General features: G+C 46.3%; 1 protein-coding gene across 4 annotated transcripts in view; it reads left to right on the top strand.

The window, feature by feature from the left end:
* The window catches only part of SEMA6A (semaphorin 6A), a 134,720-nt gene that overhangs the window by 78,939 nt on the left and 36,145 nt on the right, over nucleotides 1-19,636 (top strand). For all 4 annotated transcript variants that reach the window (XR_006200958.1, XM_042933541.1, XM_042933530.1 and 1 more), the window contains exons 6-12: nucleotides 534-635; nucleotides 6,947-7,037; nucleotides 10,454-10,573; nucleotides 11,251-11,339; nucleotides 12,211-12,428; nucleotides 16,448-16,579; nucleotides 18,550-18,705. Coding sequence is in view for 3 of the 4 variants with exons in the window: in XM_042933541.1 (XP_042789475.1) it covers nucleotides 534-635; nucleotides 6,947-7,037; nucleotides 10,454-10,573; nucleotides 11,251-11,339; nucleotides 12,211-12,428; nucleotides 16,448-16,579; nucleotides 18,550-18,705 (908 nt within the window). In the remaining variant the exon portion in view is untranslated. The remainder of the gene's footprint in view (nucleotides 1-533; nucleotides 636-6,946; nucleotides 7,038-10,453; nucleotides 10,574-11,250; nucleotides 11,340-12,210; nucleotides 12,429-16,447; nucleotides 16,580-18,549; nucleotides 18,706-19,636) is intronic.

The raw sequence follows: 19,636 nt of genomic DNA, 5'->3' as shown, positions 1-19,636 counted from the left end.
AAGGCTGCATCATGAACTACGTCGGGGCGCCAGGGATTACGGCCACAAAGCTGGCTGCCCCCACTCTTCTGAGTGCACTCTCCACTAGCCCACCGCGCACACCCAGAGCCCCCAGGGAGGCTGGAGAAGCGTGCAGAAAAAAGCTGCCGCAGACATGTGGGGGGGCTGTGTCTTAGTCCTAGACCAACATAAAAACACACTTCAGCCGGGAGCCCTGCAACATCAAGGGACCCCGGGACATCTGGTGTTAAAATTAATATAATGGAAGACTGGCACTTCCAGGCTTGTCGTCCTTTTGTGGCGTAAACACACGCTCGCTCCTCTCTACGCCTGCCGCGTTTTCACTGTTAAAAAAGCAACTGCGGTCAGCATCACCTTTTGGTAGACAATCAGGAGGAGCTCGGCTGTGTAACAGAGGAGCCCCACAGCCACCTTTGCTCTAACCTTATGGTCGGCAGATCACGGTACACAGGAAAGAACGGGTTTTCTGTACTGAACTGACTGGACACAAACGAGTCTGAATTATTTTTCAGGACGAGTGTCACAACTTCATTAAAGTTCTTCTAAAGAAAAGCGATGATACTCTGTTTGTCTGTGGAACTAATGCCTTCAACCCTTCCTGCAGAAACTATAAGGTAACTGCTGTTCTGTCTGTTGGAACCACACGGGGCCGGAGGTATTTCATAATTTACTGTGATTGTACCTGCAGCGACCTAAGACGGGTAATTCAACACCGTCGGGTGCCTCTCGCTCGTTGGGACTTCGTGTGTCCCTCCCTGCGAGTGATCCTGAGCAGGCTTCTAAGCTTCCTGTTTATGCAGGATTCAACGACACACCTTGCAGGGGCCTGCCCAGCAAAGTTCGTTTCTGTAAGACCCTACTCCCCATTGTTCAGAACACCAGCAGACTTTCCCATAGGCACCGTGTGGGCTTCCCCTCTCTCCCCCTCCCTGCCTCCCTCCCACCCCACCATCTCCTCTCTGAGCACAAAAACACACTTCTGTTGGGAATGATTCCTACTTTAAAAGGCATCTCAAAAGCACGCCATGGAAACTGTAGACTTTCTTTTAGATAAGATTTCGAAGAACACGGAAATTTAGTTCCACTAAGCACTCCACTTACTTGACTGTGGCCTTACCTACTCTGGCCTTTATGCAAGGGGAAAAAAAAATGAACTCTTGAAGCATTCATACATCTAGTCGGTTCTGAGCAGCGACAGGGGCAGTGCTGAAGAAGCAGGAGCCGCCAGCTGAAGACGTGCCAGTGATCCGAGGTCCTGGCTCGGCATCTGTTAGCTCTCCTTGCCCCTTCTTTCTGCCACAGTCTTCCTTTCAGCGAACATGTACGGAGTTGCTCACATGGCCAGGCACTGACTGGGGTTATAAGGACAAACAGGAGGCCTCCGTCCTTAAGGAAGCCAGACGGGGAGATGAGAATTCCCAACTCCATGGGCTTGTTGCTGTGACATAACACAGGGCACTATGGAGGCACAAGAGAAAGGTACTAACCTTAGCCTAAGGTGAGAAATCAGACAAAGCTTCTAGAAGGAGGTAGATGACCCTTCTCTTCAAATGCTCCCCCTGCTGTTCTCACATGTGGAACATGAGCACCTCCAGCCCAGAAGACAGCCTAGAGTTCTGTGAGGGCAGGGACCACGTCTGTGACAGTCTGGAATCTGACCAATACCTCCAAACAGGTGCTCTGTTAATTCTGGTGGGGTAAAGAGTGAATGGAATGCCTAATTTTTGTTTTAAAGAGGAAGTAGAAGTTAGCCAAATGAAGGGAGGAGGGCATTCCGGGTAGAGGGAACAGCATGAACAAAGGCACTGAGTGAGAAACAGTGTGTTGAGCTTGAGAAACTTCATTTGATTTTGAAGTGCCGGGCTGTGAGGTGACAATAACAAACAACAGGCTGGAGAGGGAGGTGGCCCCAGGGATGAAGGGAAGAGAAGAGATTCAGGAAATACTTAAGTGACCAAAGCCAGGAGGATGTAAAAACTGATGAGAAGCACAGGACAAGGAGAGAGAGGAGTAAAGAAGGACTGCCAGGCTGTCTCTTGGGTGAGCGAATGGATGGAGCTGCCACGGGTTCAGACAGGGAACAGAAGCAGAAAAGCGGCGGGCTGGCAGAGGCAGGTAGCGAGAAGGCGCCCGAGGCTTCAGTTTGGAGCATCAGGAGGGCCCCCGGCTCTGCGGTTGGCAATGCCTGCCGATGGGACGTGAACAGAGCTAATAAGAAAATGCATGGGTGAGCCTTGATTTAGGGAGAGACATGGGGAGAAATACACATTGGGTTTCACCAGGCATAAAGAGAACCCTGAGGGGCATAAAGAATGAGAAATGATGGGGGGGGGGCGCCTGGGTGGCTCAGTCGGTTGGGCATCCCGCTTTGGCTCAGTTCAGGGGTTTGAGCCCTGTGTTGGGCTCTTGCCCTGGCAGTGTGGAGCCTGCTTGGGATTCTCTCCCTCTCCCTCTCTCTCTACCCCTCCCGTGCTTTCATTTCTCTCTCTCAAAAGAGAATGAGAAACGGGTGGATATCAAAACCAGAGGGCCCACCACCCTTTGTCTCGACAGTTTTAAAACACCCTCAGCCTCAGCACGGACATCAGAAGGAGGGTCTGTGTGACCCTCAGGCTCATCGTCCATCTTACATTTGGAAGGGGCACCAGCAAGGCCAGGATTAGGGTGACCCAGGGGAGGCATGCGCCTCAGGCACAGAAAGTAAGAGAATTCCGTATCAAGGTGGGTGATCACTTAATGCAGTATTTTACAAAATCTAAATTGATGTAAAACACACTCCCCTAAAATAGCAAACTTTTTAATAGAGCTGGATCCATTCGGTCTGTAACAAAGGCAGTCCATCCAAACTCTAGCTCAGGCTGGTGACAGCGTGCAGCTGATGTTGTGACTTTAATTCTCCCACTTAATATTCTGTCTCCGTATGTCATTGTTTAGGACTCATTAAGATTAATGCTTTTCACAATTCCCAACCAATTCCCTAGCTGGAAAGCTATCTTTTATGACAAATTACAGGTTTTCTCGGCACTGTGATACACAGACCGGGAGTGGTCTAGCTCATTCTTCCCACACATGTTCCATTCCCCGGAATGCCTCACCTGTGGCGATACGTCCACCTCTCGCTTGTTCCAGTCACCTCTGCTGAGGCATGTTCTGGAGCCTGGGCCTCCCAAGAAAGCACACACGGATGTTCTTCCCGCACAGTCCCATCTGTCTCCCTGCCTAGCACTGTGAATGGTAGCAAGCACCCCTGACATCGGTCAGAGCAGTGTTTTTTTCAGACCCAGGGCACAGTGGATGATATGAGACATGATGTGTTTGGCTGCAGGGAGAACAGACATTCTTTCCCTTAAGCGCTGTTTATGAACAGATCAACAGTAAAGGTTCAAAGCAAAACCGATGACCAATCTTCCCCCACCCCCAAAAAGCCCCAAGTCTCAGCACAGAAGCATCAACTTGAAGCAGGAGGGTGACAAATTTTTGGTCTCCACCTCTTTTGGTCTCCACCATGCCCTAATTCATACAGTTTTTTCAACGGAAGTAAGCTGGATGTTTCAGAGAGATTACAGCCCCCAAACAAGATTACTTGGGAAAGAATTCTGAAGGCCACCCACCACAAATCTAAAAGTTCACTCCATACCTTTTGCCCTCCTGTTCTCCAAACCTCTTGAACTTCTGCAGAAGTAATTATCTGTAACCTATGGTGATTTAATTTCCCAGGGGCTGCTGTTAAGTCTGAGATTTGGAGACTACTACAAGGATTAGTTCTAACTTCATGGAAAGAGGATTTCACCATGGCATCGTTTTGTCTCTGGACCCTTCCAGACTCACAAACCGAAACATTAATACTTCCCTGCTCCTTGCCTTTGGCTATAGCTGAGGCTACTTTTTTTTTTCTTTTTTTTCGGAAGTAGGTTCATTTAAAAACCTAAATCCTCCCTTGTATATTGCCTCCCCATTGCCAGGATTACAGTGTGCACTGCCTGGGATAAAAGCATTTCCGCTGCATCACTGTGTACTAAGCATTACCTTTGAGTACTTGCCAGACCCACAGACCACAAAGTCTGTCACAGTTCAGCAGGATGCTCTTCTTGGGATAAAATATATTAAAAAAAAAAAAAAAGACTTTCAGGGGTGCCTGGGTAGCTCAGTTGGTTGAGTGTCCGACTTCAGCTCAGGTCATGATCTCATGGTCTGTGAGTTTGAGCCTCACGTCGGGCTCTGTGCTGGCAGCTCGGAGCCTGGAGCCTGCTTCAAATTCTTTGTCTTCTTCTCTCTCTATCCCTCCCCTGCTCATGCTCTCTTTCTCTCTCTCTCAAAAATAATAAATAAACATTAAAAATTAAAAAAAAAAAAGACTTTCATAAAAATGTGCTAAAGGGAGAGGAGTACACTTACAGATGTCTCAGCTAAACAAATAGGGTGCAGGAGATATACAGAGAGAGGAGACAGGTGCTATCTCAAAGTGGTTACAGGAGACAAGGCCTGACATATCTCTGAAACAGTTTCTGGGGGGTTCAGGGCAAAAAGCATAAACAACGGGACAACACTAACAGCTGTTCAGGAAGCACCTCCCTGCCCTCCTGGGCAACACCTCCAAACACCGTGATTTAAGGCAACCTGATTTAGTGCTAACGGCCTTTCGGTGGGTCCCCCCTCGGCATCACTGCCGTCTTAGATTCTCCCAGTTTCGTATCTGTTGTCAAACACGGCAAACCGCCAGATGTAAACAAGATCTCCTCAAACTATAAAGAGAAGATTGAACCACGGAAGGTTATAAAAACATCAACGAGGGGGCGCCTGGGTGGCGCAGTCGGTTAAGCGTCCGACTTCAGCCAGGTCACGATCTCGCGGTCCGTGAGTTCGAGCCCCGCGTCAGGCTCTGGGCTGATGGCTCGGAGCCTGGAGCCTGTTTCCGATTCTGTGTCTCCCTCTCTCTCTGCCCCTCCCCCGTTCATGCTCTGTCTCTCTCTGTCCCAAAAATAAATAAAAAAACGTTGAAAAAAAAATTAAAAAAAAAAACAAAACATCAACGAGGTGGGGGAGATCACTTCACAGACCCTGTGGCATGGAGATTTAAATGCCGTGAGAGCCCGCGGTGTGAGGAAAAAGAACTCAAGGCAGAAGGCGGGAACCACCCAAGTACTGGTCAGGGTGGAGCCGCCCTCTGACGAGTGTCAGTGGCCAGGCAAGAGAAGCGAATTTCCTGCTCGCATCACAGCTGAGTGCAGGCCAGTGACAGAGGGTCTATTCCACTAGGCTATTCAGAAGGCTAAGCTTCCTCCTGCCCCTACCTCTGCCAGCTCCTAGGATCCTGGAAGGCTGTACCGGATCCTCTGTATCTAGTGGGGCAGAATGTGGAAAGCAAGCAAGAGTGGAGGACCCCAGAAGGTTTTGAGAGGCAAGACCCAGAGGTGGCACACAGCCTTCCACTCACGTCCTCTTGGCCAGAGCTCATCCCATGATCACACCTGACTGCAAGGGTGGGGGGCAATGTAGTTCAGTGCGATGTGGGGGAAAGGGAAGTAGAAATTGATGAGTAATTGAACCACCAGCAAGGCTTTACCACACTCACAAATGCCTATGAAGCTACACAGGTAACTTGCAGGAGTAAGACAAGCAGGGTGTACGTGTATTTTATGGGTAAAGAGGCCTTGACGCTGGAGACCATATGCTTGTTTGGGGAAAATGGCAGAGTGGCCATTACTTAGCTTGTAGCTGGTTGCTGCCACTTGCATAAAAAGGTCTTGAATTGACTTTTCGACTTGGTCAAAAAAAAAAATAATAAGTCAGGTTTCATCTGCAGTCTCATTTTATTTTTTTTTTAAATTTTTTTTTTGACGTTTTTTATTTATTTTTGGGACAGAGAGAGACAGAGCATGAACGGGGGAGGGGCAGAGAGAGAGGGAGACACAGAATCGGAAACAGGCTCCAGGCTCCGAGCCATCAGCCCAGAGCCTGACGCGGGGCTCGAACTCACGGACTCGAACTCACGGACCGCGAGATCGTGACTTGGCTGAAGTCGGACGCTTAACCGACTGCGCCACCCAGGCGCCCCTGCAGTCTCATTTTAAAATAGAGCTCTTGCCTGCTTATCTTTCTTCTTTCCTTTGATTTCCTTTCCTTCCTTCCTTTCTTTCCCCCCACCTCCATCCCTTCCCTCCTTCCTTCCTAACATACTAAGATGGCCAAACAAACCTCACTGACAGACCAGTTACATTCCCCAGCACGTAGAACAAGGCCGAGGGTGGGCACACGGATGCATGTCAAATGGCCGCCCCACTCCTCACTGCGCTTCACTTGTGTGACCCCCGCACCTTCTAGGCCTCTCCTTCTGATCTACATGATTGGAGGCTGGGACATGTTTCTGAAGTTGGTGCAAAAGGCCACCTGAGCTCTGCTTGCATTGGTGTTTTTGCTCCTTTGCTGATGCCACACTGTCCTGCAAGCTAACAAGAGGGGGATTCCAGCATCTTCTGCTGGGATTTAACCAAAGGGGCAGGATTCCTCAGGCAAAACAAAACCAAAGACAAATCATTCTCTATAGAGTTCATGACTCAACAGATCATTCAGAGGCAGCGAGGGAGGAAGGGAGGAAGTTTTCCCAGTGATTGCCTTAAACATTCCTTTTCCAAGGAAAAGACACTTGTTTCTAGGCCATTCCAAAAGGATACGGAAACCTGTTTACTACAATGGCTAAGAGTCAAGCAAACATGACTCTCAGACTCTCCAAGCTAGAGAACCTTCGTCAAGTGCGGTAATCTCTCTAAACCTCAGTTTCCTCATCTGAAACCAACAGACTTATCTCAGAAGGCATTTCAGGGTTATCTGCACTTAGGCATATGAATTAAAGCACACATGATGTGCTTTATGCCATGACTACTGTCGGTTGTTGTTGTTCCTAATTAAGTCCTATTATTTCATTTAGATGGATACTCTGGAACCTTTCGGGGATGAATTCAGTGGAATGGCCAGATGCCCTTATGATGCCAAACATGCCAATGTTGCCCTGTTTGCAGGTAAACCACCTGGTTCCTTCTCATTGCATTTGCTCTCACGGGCCTGTCACCGCGAATCTGCTCTGGAGGATTCGCAGAGTCACAGTTGTGTTTCGATTCTCTGGTGAATACTGTAATTAAGAACGCCTTCTTCCATTTGAAATTCATGTGGAAACTGTACTTTTGCTTCGTGAAAGGAGTGTCTGCCACTCTTACCTGTGCTTTCATGCCTTCAGAGAAGGATAACTTTGCTTCAGCTTTGCACAGAGTGTGCAACATTGGCCGCTAGGGCATGTTCGGGTTCAAATAATAAAAGATCCCACCTCAGACCAGCAGTGTGGATTGATCTTTCAAGGTAGGATCGACTTTGGGGGTGGGATGATTCAACAGCCTGGTGACATCATCCAGGACACAGGGCCTTTTCACTTCTGTGCTCTCGAAATCTCAATTCTTTCTCTGAGAGAGACCAGCCGCCCTCACAGTCAGGGACTGCTGTCCCCAGTTATGGCTACAACACATATGGCTATGTGTTCCTGTCCACATACAGAAAGGGAAAGGAAGGAGACAAGGTAGAGCCTCAGGTAGATCTCCAAGCAGTGAGGCTACATGCCCCCAAGTTTCCAGCAAACATCGCAAATGTCATTGACCGGATTAGGGTACGTGCTCATTGGTGATGGAAAGATAATAGGGCAGCGGAAGATGCTGATTAGCTTAGGGTGATACACATTCCTCGTCCTCTCCCCTTCCTTCCCCTGCGAAGGATCTAAAGCAGCAGCAAATAAGCCATCATCTCCAGATTGGGATTCTCGAGTGTGTGTGTGTTTTAATTAGGAATTTATTTAGGAATTCATTGCCAGCTGTGTGGAGGTGGGTGTAGCTCCGAGAAGTGTTGGTATAATAGTGATTGTTATAGCACGTAATAAAGCGGTTAGCTATAATTTCCATCACCACAGCTAAAAACTGGCACATCCGTGCCCTGAGGAACTTCAGGGCTCTGATGATGAAACAAGATTAGCTCTTCGAACCTCTTCCTCAGTGTCCTGCATTTGGGGGCCTGAATCTACGGTCACGGACTGGAGAAACAGCCTGTGTCAGGAAGGAAGGGTTCCTCGGGTTCGCCCCCCAAAGTTCGGGCACAGTGTTAGCGGGAGGGGGCGCAGTACAAAACACAAAGCCTTGTGAACCTGTCAGTCGACAGGCCAGGAGCAAGACCCGTGCGGAGAGTGCTTCAGTGGATTCTCAAGTAACTTCAGCTGCAGCACCTTTCTGACCCTTGAGCCTGCCAGCACCGTGGAGGATGTGGGCTACAGTGGGAAATTTAACTGTCACCGAAGAGAGGACTTGTAGCCTGAGATAGAAAGGGGACGGGGTCAGAGTATCGGCTAAGGCCACCAACCTTCCAGCAGTTACGCAGAGCGTGCCCCAGGAGATGACACTGTGAGAGCCCCTCTTCCTCCCCCTATAGGTACACTTGGACAGGTTTTCAATGGACTGTTTGAAATCCCATAAAAGCTCAGCCCTTATTAATAGAAGATCCTTGTTGGCAGCTGAATGGTTGTCATGCTAACACGAGGGGCAGAACACTGCTGTTTTAGAAATAAAAGTCCTGGTGAGACACCCAGTGATGAATGTAGAACAAAACGCATAACCAAAGAGGCACATGGGTGGCTCAGTGGGGTGAGTGTCCAACTCTTGATTTCAGCTCATCATGATCGGGGTTATGGGATCGAGCCCCCACTGGAACCCACACTGAGCGTGGAGCCTGCTTAAGATTCATTCTCTCTCTCCCCGCTCTCCCTCTGCCCCTCTCCCCCCACTCACACGTGCTCTAAAATTTAAAAAAAAAAAAAAAGAGAGAGAGAGAGAAAAGGTGTAATGGAAAGTGGATGGGAGGAAAATCCACACACACTGCCCTCCCACTGCCCACCAGCACCCGGCATATGTGCATGACCCGGAGCCATGATTGTTTAAGACAAGCTGTGATTTTTGTAGATCTGTTTATCAACAGAGAGGTTTGCCATCTGTGGTTCAAATCTAACCAGTCAATCTTCACTGATAAATGGTTGTCAATAATGAAGATGTCAAGACAGCTCCAAGTTGAACCTGAGCAAATTTCAGTTTAGATCAAAAGCAGACATCAAGACCTCTGCTTAGATATGTCCGGATAAACTTTTCTAAAAAAAAAAAAAAAATTACACTTAATGGAACTACAGTGTATATAAGCCACTCTGACATACAACTCAACATAGGTAACCACTAAAAATGAACCAAGGAAATGGGGTGCCTGGGTGGGTCAGTTGGTTAAGTATCTGACTTCAGCTCAGGTCATGCTCTCACAGTTCGTGGGTTTGAGCCCCGTGCAGGGCTCTGTGCTGACAGTGCAAAGTCTGGAGCCTGCTTCAGATTCGGTGTCTCCCTCTCTCTCTGACCCTCCCCCACTCACAGTCTCTCTCTCTCTCTCTCTCTCTCTCTCTCTCTCTCTCTCAAAAATAAATAAATGTTTAAAAATTTTCAAAAAATGAACCAAGGAACTAATTTCTATTTTTGAACATAATTACTGTTTGTTTCACATACTGCATAGATTTTACTATTCTAGAAGGACCCATTTGATTACTTGTGTGCAGGATGTTTACTAATCCAGGAAAAGAGCCCAAAGTGGTAGGGATTAATCTTCAACTTTCTTCATCCTCTTTCGCCTTAAATATACCCTAAAGCACATACCCCAAAAAAGCATGAATTCTCAAAGGCCAGATTCAACTTGGTATCAGGACCCTTCCCCTTTTCTCCTTGCTTTGGTCTCTTGAGTGTGAGAACATTTTCAGTTCATGACTCTGAAATACTGAAGCAAATATCTCTTATTTCAGCTAGACTGGCAGGGCTCAGTGGCTCTCATGAATGAAGTGACTCTCATGATCTAAGGAGCCATTCAGTCAGCATTTTTTTTTTTTTTTGCTTATGAACCCCCTGACTCCCCTCACCTGCCCAGGCGAAGGACTCTATCACTTCTGCACAAACTTAAAATTTCTGATGATACAATCAGCTTCTGTCTTTCCCTGGGCTCCCATCTAATCCAGTTTGCCATGGTGTGGTGGCAGTAGCAGTGTCCAGGGGGCCTTGGCCTTGAGATTTCGGTCAAGGTCCATCTAATCAGGTGAAGCAAACAACATTTTTCATTTACCCCATTCCCTGAGCTGCTGCTGCTGCTGCTTAGAAATTGCCATGCAATTTAAAAATGAAAAATGTTTCATCTCTCAAGATCCTAATTTACAATGGTTAGGAATGTGGGCCAAGTATTTTCCCAGTGACTCTTGGATGTTCCCCAGTTGTCCTATCTCATTTGCCTGATGTAGGAAAGCAATCTGGGGGATGTCTCTATTATTCCCCCACGCCCAGTGTAGTGCCCCAACCCCGTTCACCTCTTTTCTTTCTCTCCTAAGATGGAAAACTATACTCAGCCACAGTGACTGACTTCCTTGCCATTGATGCGGTCATTTACCGGAGTCTGGGAGACAGCCCAACCCTACGGACCGTCAAGCATGATTCCAAATGGCTGAAAGGTGAACCAACAATTAAGAGAGGGGTGGGGACTCATATCTTAAGGGAGATTTAGAGTCTGGACAGACCAGACTGGAGTTTCATTTTGGTAATAGCTTCTGACAGACAGGAAGGTGGAAATGGCATCTTTTGCCCCAAATGATTTATTTACTTCCCCCTTCTCATTTCCCATGAGTTTCTGGAGTATTAACACAACTACCAATGCAACTACAATAGAACACACCACATTCATCTTTCCTGCCTCAAGCGCTCGTTTCAGAGTCTAACATGAAAAGAACTGAACACTCCATTCATGGAAGGGAACAGGGATCAGAGGTGGTGGGGAGCAGGGAAAACGCTATTCCCAACCCGGCATGAGTCAGGGTTCACGAGGAGATGCGTACAAAAAATCCTTTCTGTAATAGGAGCATTCGTTGTGGAAAATAAAATTACAGACATATGAAAATTCATTTATTCTTCATTGTTAATTGCAACCACTTCTGAAAGATAGAATTTTGTAGGCTCGAATGCCTTCTGAAATCACCAGCGCTTGCTGGTGTGGTCATGAGAAATGGTTCGTGTTAACCCAATGTCTAATGGCCCTACACTTTTAATTAATATCATGTCTTTGGTCGCAGCTGATTGAAGTTCTTTTAACTCTGTGTGACATGTCCCCAATTAAAGTGCCATGTGTCCACAGAACCGTACTTTGTCCAAGCAGTGGATTATGGAGACTACATCTACTTCTTCTTCAGGGAAATAGCAGTGGAGTACAACACCATGGGAAAGGTAAGAGGCGTGGATGACTCCCCTGGCCCCGTGTTGTTCTGGATGACCTTGATATAAGAACCATAAATCTAATCGCAAGGTCATCGCTTTGAGAAGACTCGGCCAAAGTTTGGTGGATGTGAAACGCTGTTCTGCCTCAGAGCCCTGTAAGCTTTTCCAGACCAGTCCCAGATTGCAGGGAACCTCTTAAATATTTCTACTGAAAATGTAATCCACAGATGTCTATCTGGGTGATTTCACACTGAGTTTCACGTATCTTGAGATGTGGTTTCCTTCCAGGTAAACTCATTGTTGTTTTTGTTTTTGTTTTCTATTTAACTCAGTTGTTCCACAGAGAGTAGATAACCAGTATCTTTAAGCAAAAGGAGAGCCCTGATCGTCTTTTACTGCAAAAAGCAACAGAACACTTACGGGATGTCCACTTCAGTTATTTTTACCAGAGAGTAGGTCAAGGTCACTAAGTTGGAGGGCACAGACTCAGTGCCAGGGTGGCCTGCAGGGTTACAGGAATTCAGAGTATGAGATTCAGGGCCCAGAGACAGCCAGTGAGGATGGCAGAGATGCTGCATACAGAGTGTGCTTTTGTTTGAGGAAATAAAAAGCTAAGCAGTCTGTATGGAAATGAGTTTATCTGGCTGGGAGCTGATCCCCTGAAGGATTTATGGTTCTGTATTAAATGCCACAGCCTTATCTTTCAAAACATGCTGTTCCAATGAGTCCCCCCCCCCTTTTTTTTGCTACTAATTTTAGAAACATGGGATTAAATTAAGCACCGTGTTGTTGTTGCTTCTGTTTTCTAAGAAAGGCAAATTCTACTAACATCTTGAGAAGTGAGTGCATTTCATCTTTCCTGTGTGTTTTTCCTCTGCAGGTAGTTTTTCCAAGAGTGGCTCAGGTTTGTAAGAACGACATGGGAGGGTCCCAAAGAGTCCTGGAAAAACAGTGGACGTCTTTCCTTAAGGCTCGCCTGAACTGCTCAGTTCCCGGAGACTCTCATTTTTATTTTAACATACTCCAGGCAGTCACAGATGTGATTCGTATTAATGGCCGTGATGTTGTCCTGGCAACCTTTTCCACACCTTACAACAGGTAACCATGCCCTCACTCTGCTGACCTAATCCATCCTTCCCAGCTTCCCTTGCCCCTAGGGGTTCTCTCCTAATGCACAAGATTCACAACTGATGCAAAAATTGATGCTTAAGTGCTCCGTTTTCATCAAATTAATAGTCAGTTAGAAGCAATATTAACTTAGGATTTTAGGGGAAGTAATTAAATAAATTATAACAATATCTTCTATTTATATGCCTGGCATACAAACACTTCTTATGTGTTATTTCAAAATCTCTCCAGTAATAACGGAAACTGAATACCGTTGCCCTCTTTTTACACTTGAAGAAACTAAACTCAATTATATTACCTGGTCCAAGTCAGGAGTCGAAAGAGGCAGCTTTAGAACTCAAGAATGTTTCTCCTCCCGCTTCCCTCTTCGAGTTCATCTAACGTTCTGTTTGACTTTTACTATTTCTATGACTGGATCGGTAACTTTTAAAGCCAAAACACTGAAAATTTACTTAAATGCTACAGAGTGAAATTTAGGGTTCAGACAAGTCCATCTCTCATCCCCCCACAAGGGACCCTGGTTATTATCCTGTCGGAGGAACCTGGACCCCAACCACCAGGGACTCCGGGGGGCTTGAGTGAGGACTTGGAAGTCATCAAACACGGTGCCTAGAAATATTGAACATCAGCTTATTCATTCCTATATTTGTGTTTATTTACGCTGAGACTTTGAGTAATCAAATGATGCACTAAAAAGTGTTCCTGGGGCAGCAGAAATGTGTGGAGATTAAAAAACAGGAGGAAGAAAGGCATGAGATTCTCTGGTACTGAGCTCTCCTGAACTTTAGAGTCCTGGCACTGCTGCGTAAAAATGATTGTGACTGGTGGGCATGGACATAAAATCTGAGAATACATGGTTTCATTCTGGATTATACTTTTTGTTACACTTGTTATTCTGGATGAGACTTTTAAGAACCTGATACGAGTCTAGATGACAGATAAATGCATGATGAGACTAGAGGGTGGCATACAGGAAGAAATGTGTAAGAACTAGGGAGAGTCCAAAACAGAGCATGCCGGAAGATGCTCTGATGTTCCTCAGTTAAAAAGAGGGCAAGAGTCAAGAACTCTCCAGTGAATACGTACAAATATGAATCCATGCTGCAAAAAAAGTATTCAGTTCGATTTAAGTAAGTCTTAACCATCCACGACGGTTTTAGACTTGAGAAACAGAAAAGATACAAAAATTTAGGCTGTAACTATTCATACTTCGGAATCCCCATAGCTAGGATTGTTTAAAAGGAATACTGTCTTGGTACTCAGGAATACAGGGGCTGGTAGAATTTGAGCGTGTTTCTAGTTTGTTTGGCCAGGGGGCCGAGGTGGGTGTCAAGGGTGCACTGGGTAATTACAATACAGTAGTAGATTCTCATGTATTAGAGAAACTCTGTGTAAGGGATTTTCTTAAAAGGCCCCTAGGAGTGGCTCAGTAGGTTGAGCAACGAACTTGGGCTCAGGTCATGGTCTCACACTCCATGAGTTTGAGCCCCGCGTTGGGCTCTGTGCTGACAGCTCAGAGCCTGGAGCCTACTTTGGATTCTGTGTCTCCCTCTCTCTCTGCCCCTCCCTGTCATGCGCTGTCTCTCTCTGCCTCTCAAAAATAAAGAAAACTAATAAAAAAAAATTTTTAAAGGCCCCTAGGAAACACCCAATTAATACATGCCTATGCAGCCTCAGAAACAGTATTCAGAAAAATCAGAAACTGACAAAAATATACATACCCGTTTTCATCTGCAAATTAGAGTTGTAGTGGTTCTGGTTTTAGTGGTTCTGGTTTCATCCATTTCCACCCCGTCTTCCACACATGCAAACTTGGTCATGAAGGCCTCTTCCAAGTCTTTGAGGTGCTCCTCCTTACCAATGGGAAAAAGCCCACGTTCCCCAGCAGAGCACACAGCCCCCCCCCAGCCCCCCAGTGGTCAAGCCCGTCTTCTCCTTCAGCTCCACGGCCTCACGGGCTGAAGCTAAGAGGTAGTTCCTGGATGTGCCAAGCCTATACCTGCCCTGCTCCCAGCCAGGTCTGCCAGTCCATCCAGTGTATATCAGCTGAGAGCCTATGTTATTTATTGGGCATTTACTGTTGGATTCTGTCAATATATATGCTGAAGGAACAGAAGGCAGGAAGAAAGGAATGAAGGAAAGATGAACAGAAAGAGGGAGGGAGAAAAGGCAGGAACGGAAAAGAAAGGATTTCACAAGCAATTCTAACCACGGGCAGATTATCAAACCCTAGGGTATCCTTAGTTATTATGAGGTGCCTCATAAAATACTTCAATATTTATCCTGTTTGTCATAATATTTATTTATTTATTTATTTATTTATTTATTTATTTATTTATTTAGAGAGTGACAGAGTGAGTGGGGGAGGGCCAGAGAGAGAGGGAAAGAGAGAATCCCAACCAGGCTCCACAATGTCAGTGCAGAGCCCCATCCCATGCGGGGCTTGATATCACAAAATGCGAGATCATGACCTGAGCCGAAACCATGAGTCGGACGCTTAACCGAGTGAGCCACCCAGGCACCCCTATATGTCATAATATTTAAAGTAAATATGTGAACTTTTTAGGAAAGGGAGATGTGAAGAGAGTCTTACCAAATTAAATACATAAGGCTAGGGCTGTGACATCAAAAACAATGGGGATCACAGTCTTATCTATTCAATTCTGTGCACGATGTATACATATTCCACATACTTTAAAATCCATCCTGCTACTTTGTCTTACATAAGCTTTCTAATCCTCTCCCTAATTCTTGCTTTATTAGTAATACTTCAGTAATTGTGTTATGAAATTAAAGATGGCATAAAATTCTCCTAATCGTGTAAGAAGTGATTTCCAAAACCTTCAACATTTGCAAAATCAAGACTAAATCGTTCTCTCTGCCCTGGATGATGTTCCCACAATACAAAGCACCCGTGTCTTGCCCAGGATGTTCCTGCCTATGCAGTGCCCCACTACCTGAAGCCCTGATTAAAACTCTTGGCCAGCTGGTTCCTGAAATTCTTTTGATCAAAATCAAGGAACAGCCATACTTCAAAACAAACATGGGTTCAGGGCGCCTGGATGGCTGAGTCTGTCAAGCACCCAACTCTTGTTTTCAGCTCAGGTCATGATCTCGTGGTTCCTGAGACGGAGCCCCACATTGGGCTCTGTGCTGAGAGTGTGGAGCCTGCTTGGGATTCTCTCTCTCCCTCTCTCTCTCTCTGCCCATGCCCTACTTACACGTTCATGCTCTCCCTCTCGCTCTCTCTCGCAATACATAAGCTTTAAAAAAAGGGGGTGGGGGTTCAAAGAGTTTTACCAAGATTAATGAATAATTCATGCCTTCTCTCCATTGATTAAAAAAAAATCCCAATTCTTTTCAGGAGTAGCAAGGAAGGAGGCAATTATAGGTAGAGATTACCGCCATTACTATTATTTAGCACTTAATAGAGCACTTTATTTGCAAAATGTTCATGCTTTAGAGACTTAAATTGCTTACTCTCATGCAAATAAATAGGAAGTAAAAATTGAAACCAACAGTGACTAACATAAAATAAGCATGTTTTCCCCACACATACGTTCTCACTGTCCTTGGCTGGAGAAACCAAATTCATAGAAGCAATATGTGGACAATGCACCAATATTAGAGATGAAAAATGTTTTCCAAAGATTTTCTCTTTGGGTTAGTGACTTGAAAATTCCGGGAATTCATGAACCTTCTAAACTACCAGTTCCAAGCAAATACGGTTCCCAAGGCCATACAAACATGTAGGGGTCTTTTTTCTCTCTGAGTTTGCTGCAACCAGTCCTTTCTTTAAGGCCACGGATGCAAATGTGATTCAGAGAAACATTCGTTTTATATACTGGGATCCTTTACATTCACAGTGATCAGGGTGTGAACTTTAAATTCCAACCGCCAGTAACAGGGAAGTTGCTCTGTAGTATGTTTTCCAAGCTGCACGCATTAACTGTTGTAAGAGGAACACTGTATGAAATGTTCTGTTACAGCATCCCTGGGTCTGCAGTTTGTGCCTATGACATGCTTGACATCGCCAATGTGTTCACTGGGAGGTTCAAAGAACAGAAGTCTCCAGATTCCACTTGGACACCAGTTCCTGATGAAAGAGTGCCCAAACCCAGGTACGTGTAAATATTTATACGACTGTTTTGAACTGCAAGAAATGGGCAGCTTGGTCCCAGACAATGAACATCTTAAGAACTGCCCACCAGCGCCTTCCATGCTGGCCACGGCAATACAACTACCAGAGCAACAGAAAGATCTATCAGGCCATTTGCCTTCATCCCCTTAACCCATTCAAAACAATGACACTCTAGTCTTTTGCTTAACCTCTACCTCTGTGGCTTATCCAAGGTCATCTTAGGCTGATGGGAAGCATCTGGCCCGGCCAGCCCCACTGGCGTGTGGCTGAGGAAACTGAGGCTCAGAGAGTTAGAGAGTGTATTGTGCAAGTTCACAGACCTGCGTGGATCATTTGCACTACTCCACCCTTCTTCCCTTCCCTTCCACACAGACCCATGTCTCTGCACTCTAATAAAATGCAGACTATAAATGGTGATCCCTGGAGTTTGTGACCAGGCTGGATGGGAGCTCAGTCCAGGACTCCAGGGCAACGGCAGGTAGGGACCAGTGAGTGCCCTGTGTTATCAGGTTTTCCCTGGTCTACCAGGTTCTAATCTGTTTTGGATCCAGACACAGCGCATATCCCTCCACCGAAACATGCCCCCAAATCGCTTTTGTGGGGAACGTGTTGTCCCGAGACCACACGGAGACCTCCTGGTCCTATGTAACCTCCATCAAATCTTCACACTAAATCAGCTAATTCATTCTCTCCCACCCAGACAGGATGAAACTCCACCCCCCCCAACCCCATGCCTGCCCTCATCATGTGGCACACGCTTCAAACTTTCATTACAACATTTGGCATCTAAGTTCCATAGAAACATCCCGTGCATCTGGCTTCCTCCATGGAATTGGTGTGCCTCTGCAAAGAAGCCCAATATCTAAACCTTTTGGTTTCCAACTCTCTCCTCCAACCTCCAATCACCACCCCCACCATACACACACACACACACACACAAAGTAGCCCACTTCATCCAATCAGGGAGTCCTTAAATAACAGGGTCTCCTCAGTGCGTAGAGACGGCGACAGCCAGCCATCACCAGGATACATAAACTCTGATTTTCTACCGGTGGCAATGTGTTTCTCCCCGCCCTTCCACGTGCTTTCTCCCTCCTCTTGCCGACATCAGGATGGTCTCGTGGAGCTGGCTTGGTCGGTGCCACAAAAGAGCATGCACATGAGGCCAGATCACGCCAGTGTTGTCAGGGTCTAGTTTTACTCTCCGGAACCCATAGGCAGAGCAGGGCTGTGGACAAGGGCTGTGGTCGGTGTTTCCCTGACCTGACTTTACTAAGTTGTCCCCTGACTCCCGAGACCACAGAGTTTCTTGTAGCAATGAATTTCCACTGTCATTGCTCAAAGATAAAGAAATGACCTTTCAGGAGACAATCTTCAGTGTAACTGGCTTTTCATATACCTGCCCAACTCAAACAAAAAATGAAAACAGTAAAAACAAAACCCACCCGTTCTCTGACCCCCAGGTAATGAGAGAGGGTGAGGTGGACCCTTGCTGGTATATACTGCTGCCTGGCGGCTTTATGAATGCCTTTGTTTTTGACATTTGTGGAAGCGTCAGCTAATTCTCTCTTTGTATGGAACAAATGCCTCAAGAACTTCCAGCAGGGTTTTAGGACAGGTAGAGCAGTCTCTGGCACAGGTGCAAAGCACATACTTCCTCACTTGTTTTAAGCTCCCATCACTGTTTATGAGGTTTGTTTGTGCTTCTGGGGGGAAGCCAAGCTGCCCCCAGCTGATGCTGAACTGCCCTGGCTGGAGCTTCTCTATGGAATGAGGAGGCGGCAGGGAGAAAATCCAAGCATATTTTTTTTGGTGGCATTCTGCATTGTTCAACTTCCTCTTCTCAGCCTACGGTACATTCTCCTGCGTGCCAGATGCTTAGGGAAGCAGTTCGTTCAAAGAATTTGCCATAAGGCACGAAATAAGCTCCCTCCCTTTGTCTCTTTTTAGGCCAGGTTGCTGCGCTGGCTCATCGTCCTTAGAAAAATATGCAACCTCTAATGAGTTTCCTGATGATACCCTGAACTTCATCAAAACGCACCCACTCATGGATGAGGCTGTGCCTTCCGTCATCAACAGGCCATGGTTCCTGAGGACGATGGTCAGGTGGGTGTCAAGCAAATCATGTCCTAAGTGGATCTTTCCCTACTCTGTCCCATGCTCATAAAACCTATCAGTGGATCATGATTTGAAATGCCACAAACATCTTCTGTTATCCTGGGCATTGATTCAGCTGTGAAAGGCTGGCCAGTTGGGTGCCTGCCACAAAACCCCCATAACCACATTCCCAGTGGGTAGAGTTTTGATATTTTCAGGCTAACTGGACACATGCCAGCGATTAGATGTAACGAAAATATCTCCTTCCGGGTTAGCCTATTCTGTGCAAAAGCAGAGAAGCAGTGAAGGAGAACCAGTCAATGGCTTTGGATACCTGTTTGGTTGGACATGGTTGCAAAACATGCTCCAGATTCCATCGGAGTATTGCCCCTGGGTTGTTAGCTATCAGGCCAGGGATGAACGGCACACTTGGACAAGAATGATGGTGTGAGGGATTCATACTGCACCATTTGTAACCTCAAGTGGTGGCCAGAAGAGAGGGGATAGTTGACTAGAAATCTGTGATAGCATTAAATTCTCCTTCTTGTAATTTAGACCTAATTTCCGAATGATCCAGCATGATTTCCCAAGTACCACCCTGCAGTGGCAGTCATCAAACAAAATGTCATTCAACCCTACCACCGTTTTTACTTTAAGTAGGCTCCATGCCCAACGTGAGGCTCAAACTCATGACCTTGAGATCAAGAGTCGTGCACCCAACTGGCTGAGCCAGCCAGGGGTCCCACCACCATTTTTAAACAGTGATTTTACTGAAAGATATTAGAGTATTACAATGGCTCTTGCCCATAAAATGAAAACTGTGGTATATAACTTGCAGGAGGGTTCATGTTTTCTGGTTTCTGCCATGGTGCTTGACACAAATCAGTATCCGTGGCATGGTGAACAGCTGAGAGGTACCAGAGAAAGATGATGCCCTTTA

This window comes from Panthera leo, chromosome A1 (assembly GCF_018350215.1).
Source record: "Panthera leo isolate Ple1 chromosome A1, P.leo_Ple1_pat1.1, whole genome shotgun sequence".
Taxonomy (NCBI): Eukaryota; Metazoa; Chordata; class Mammalia; order Carnivora; family Felidae; genus Panthera; species Panthera leo.
Note: the sequence above shows the minus strand (reverse complement) of the source record. Positions and strands in the feature narration are given on the sequence as shown.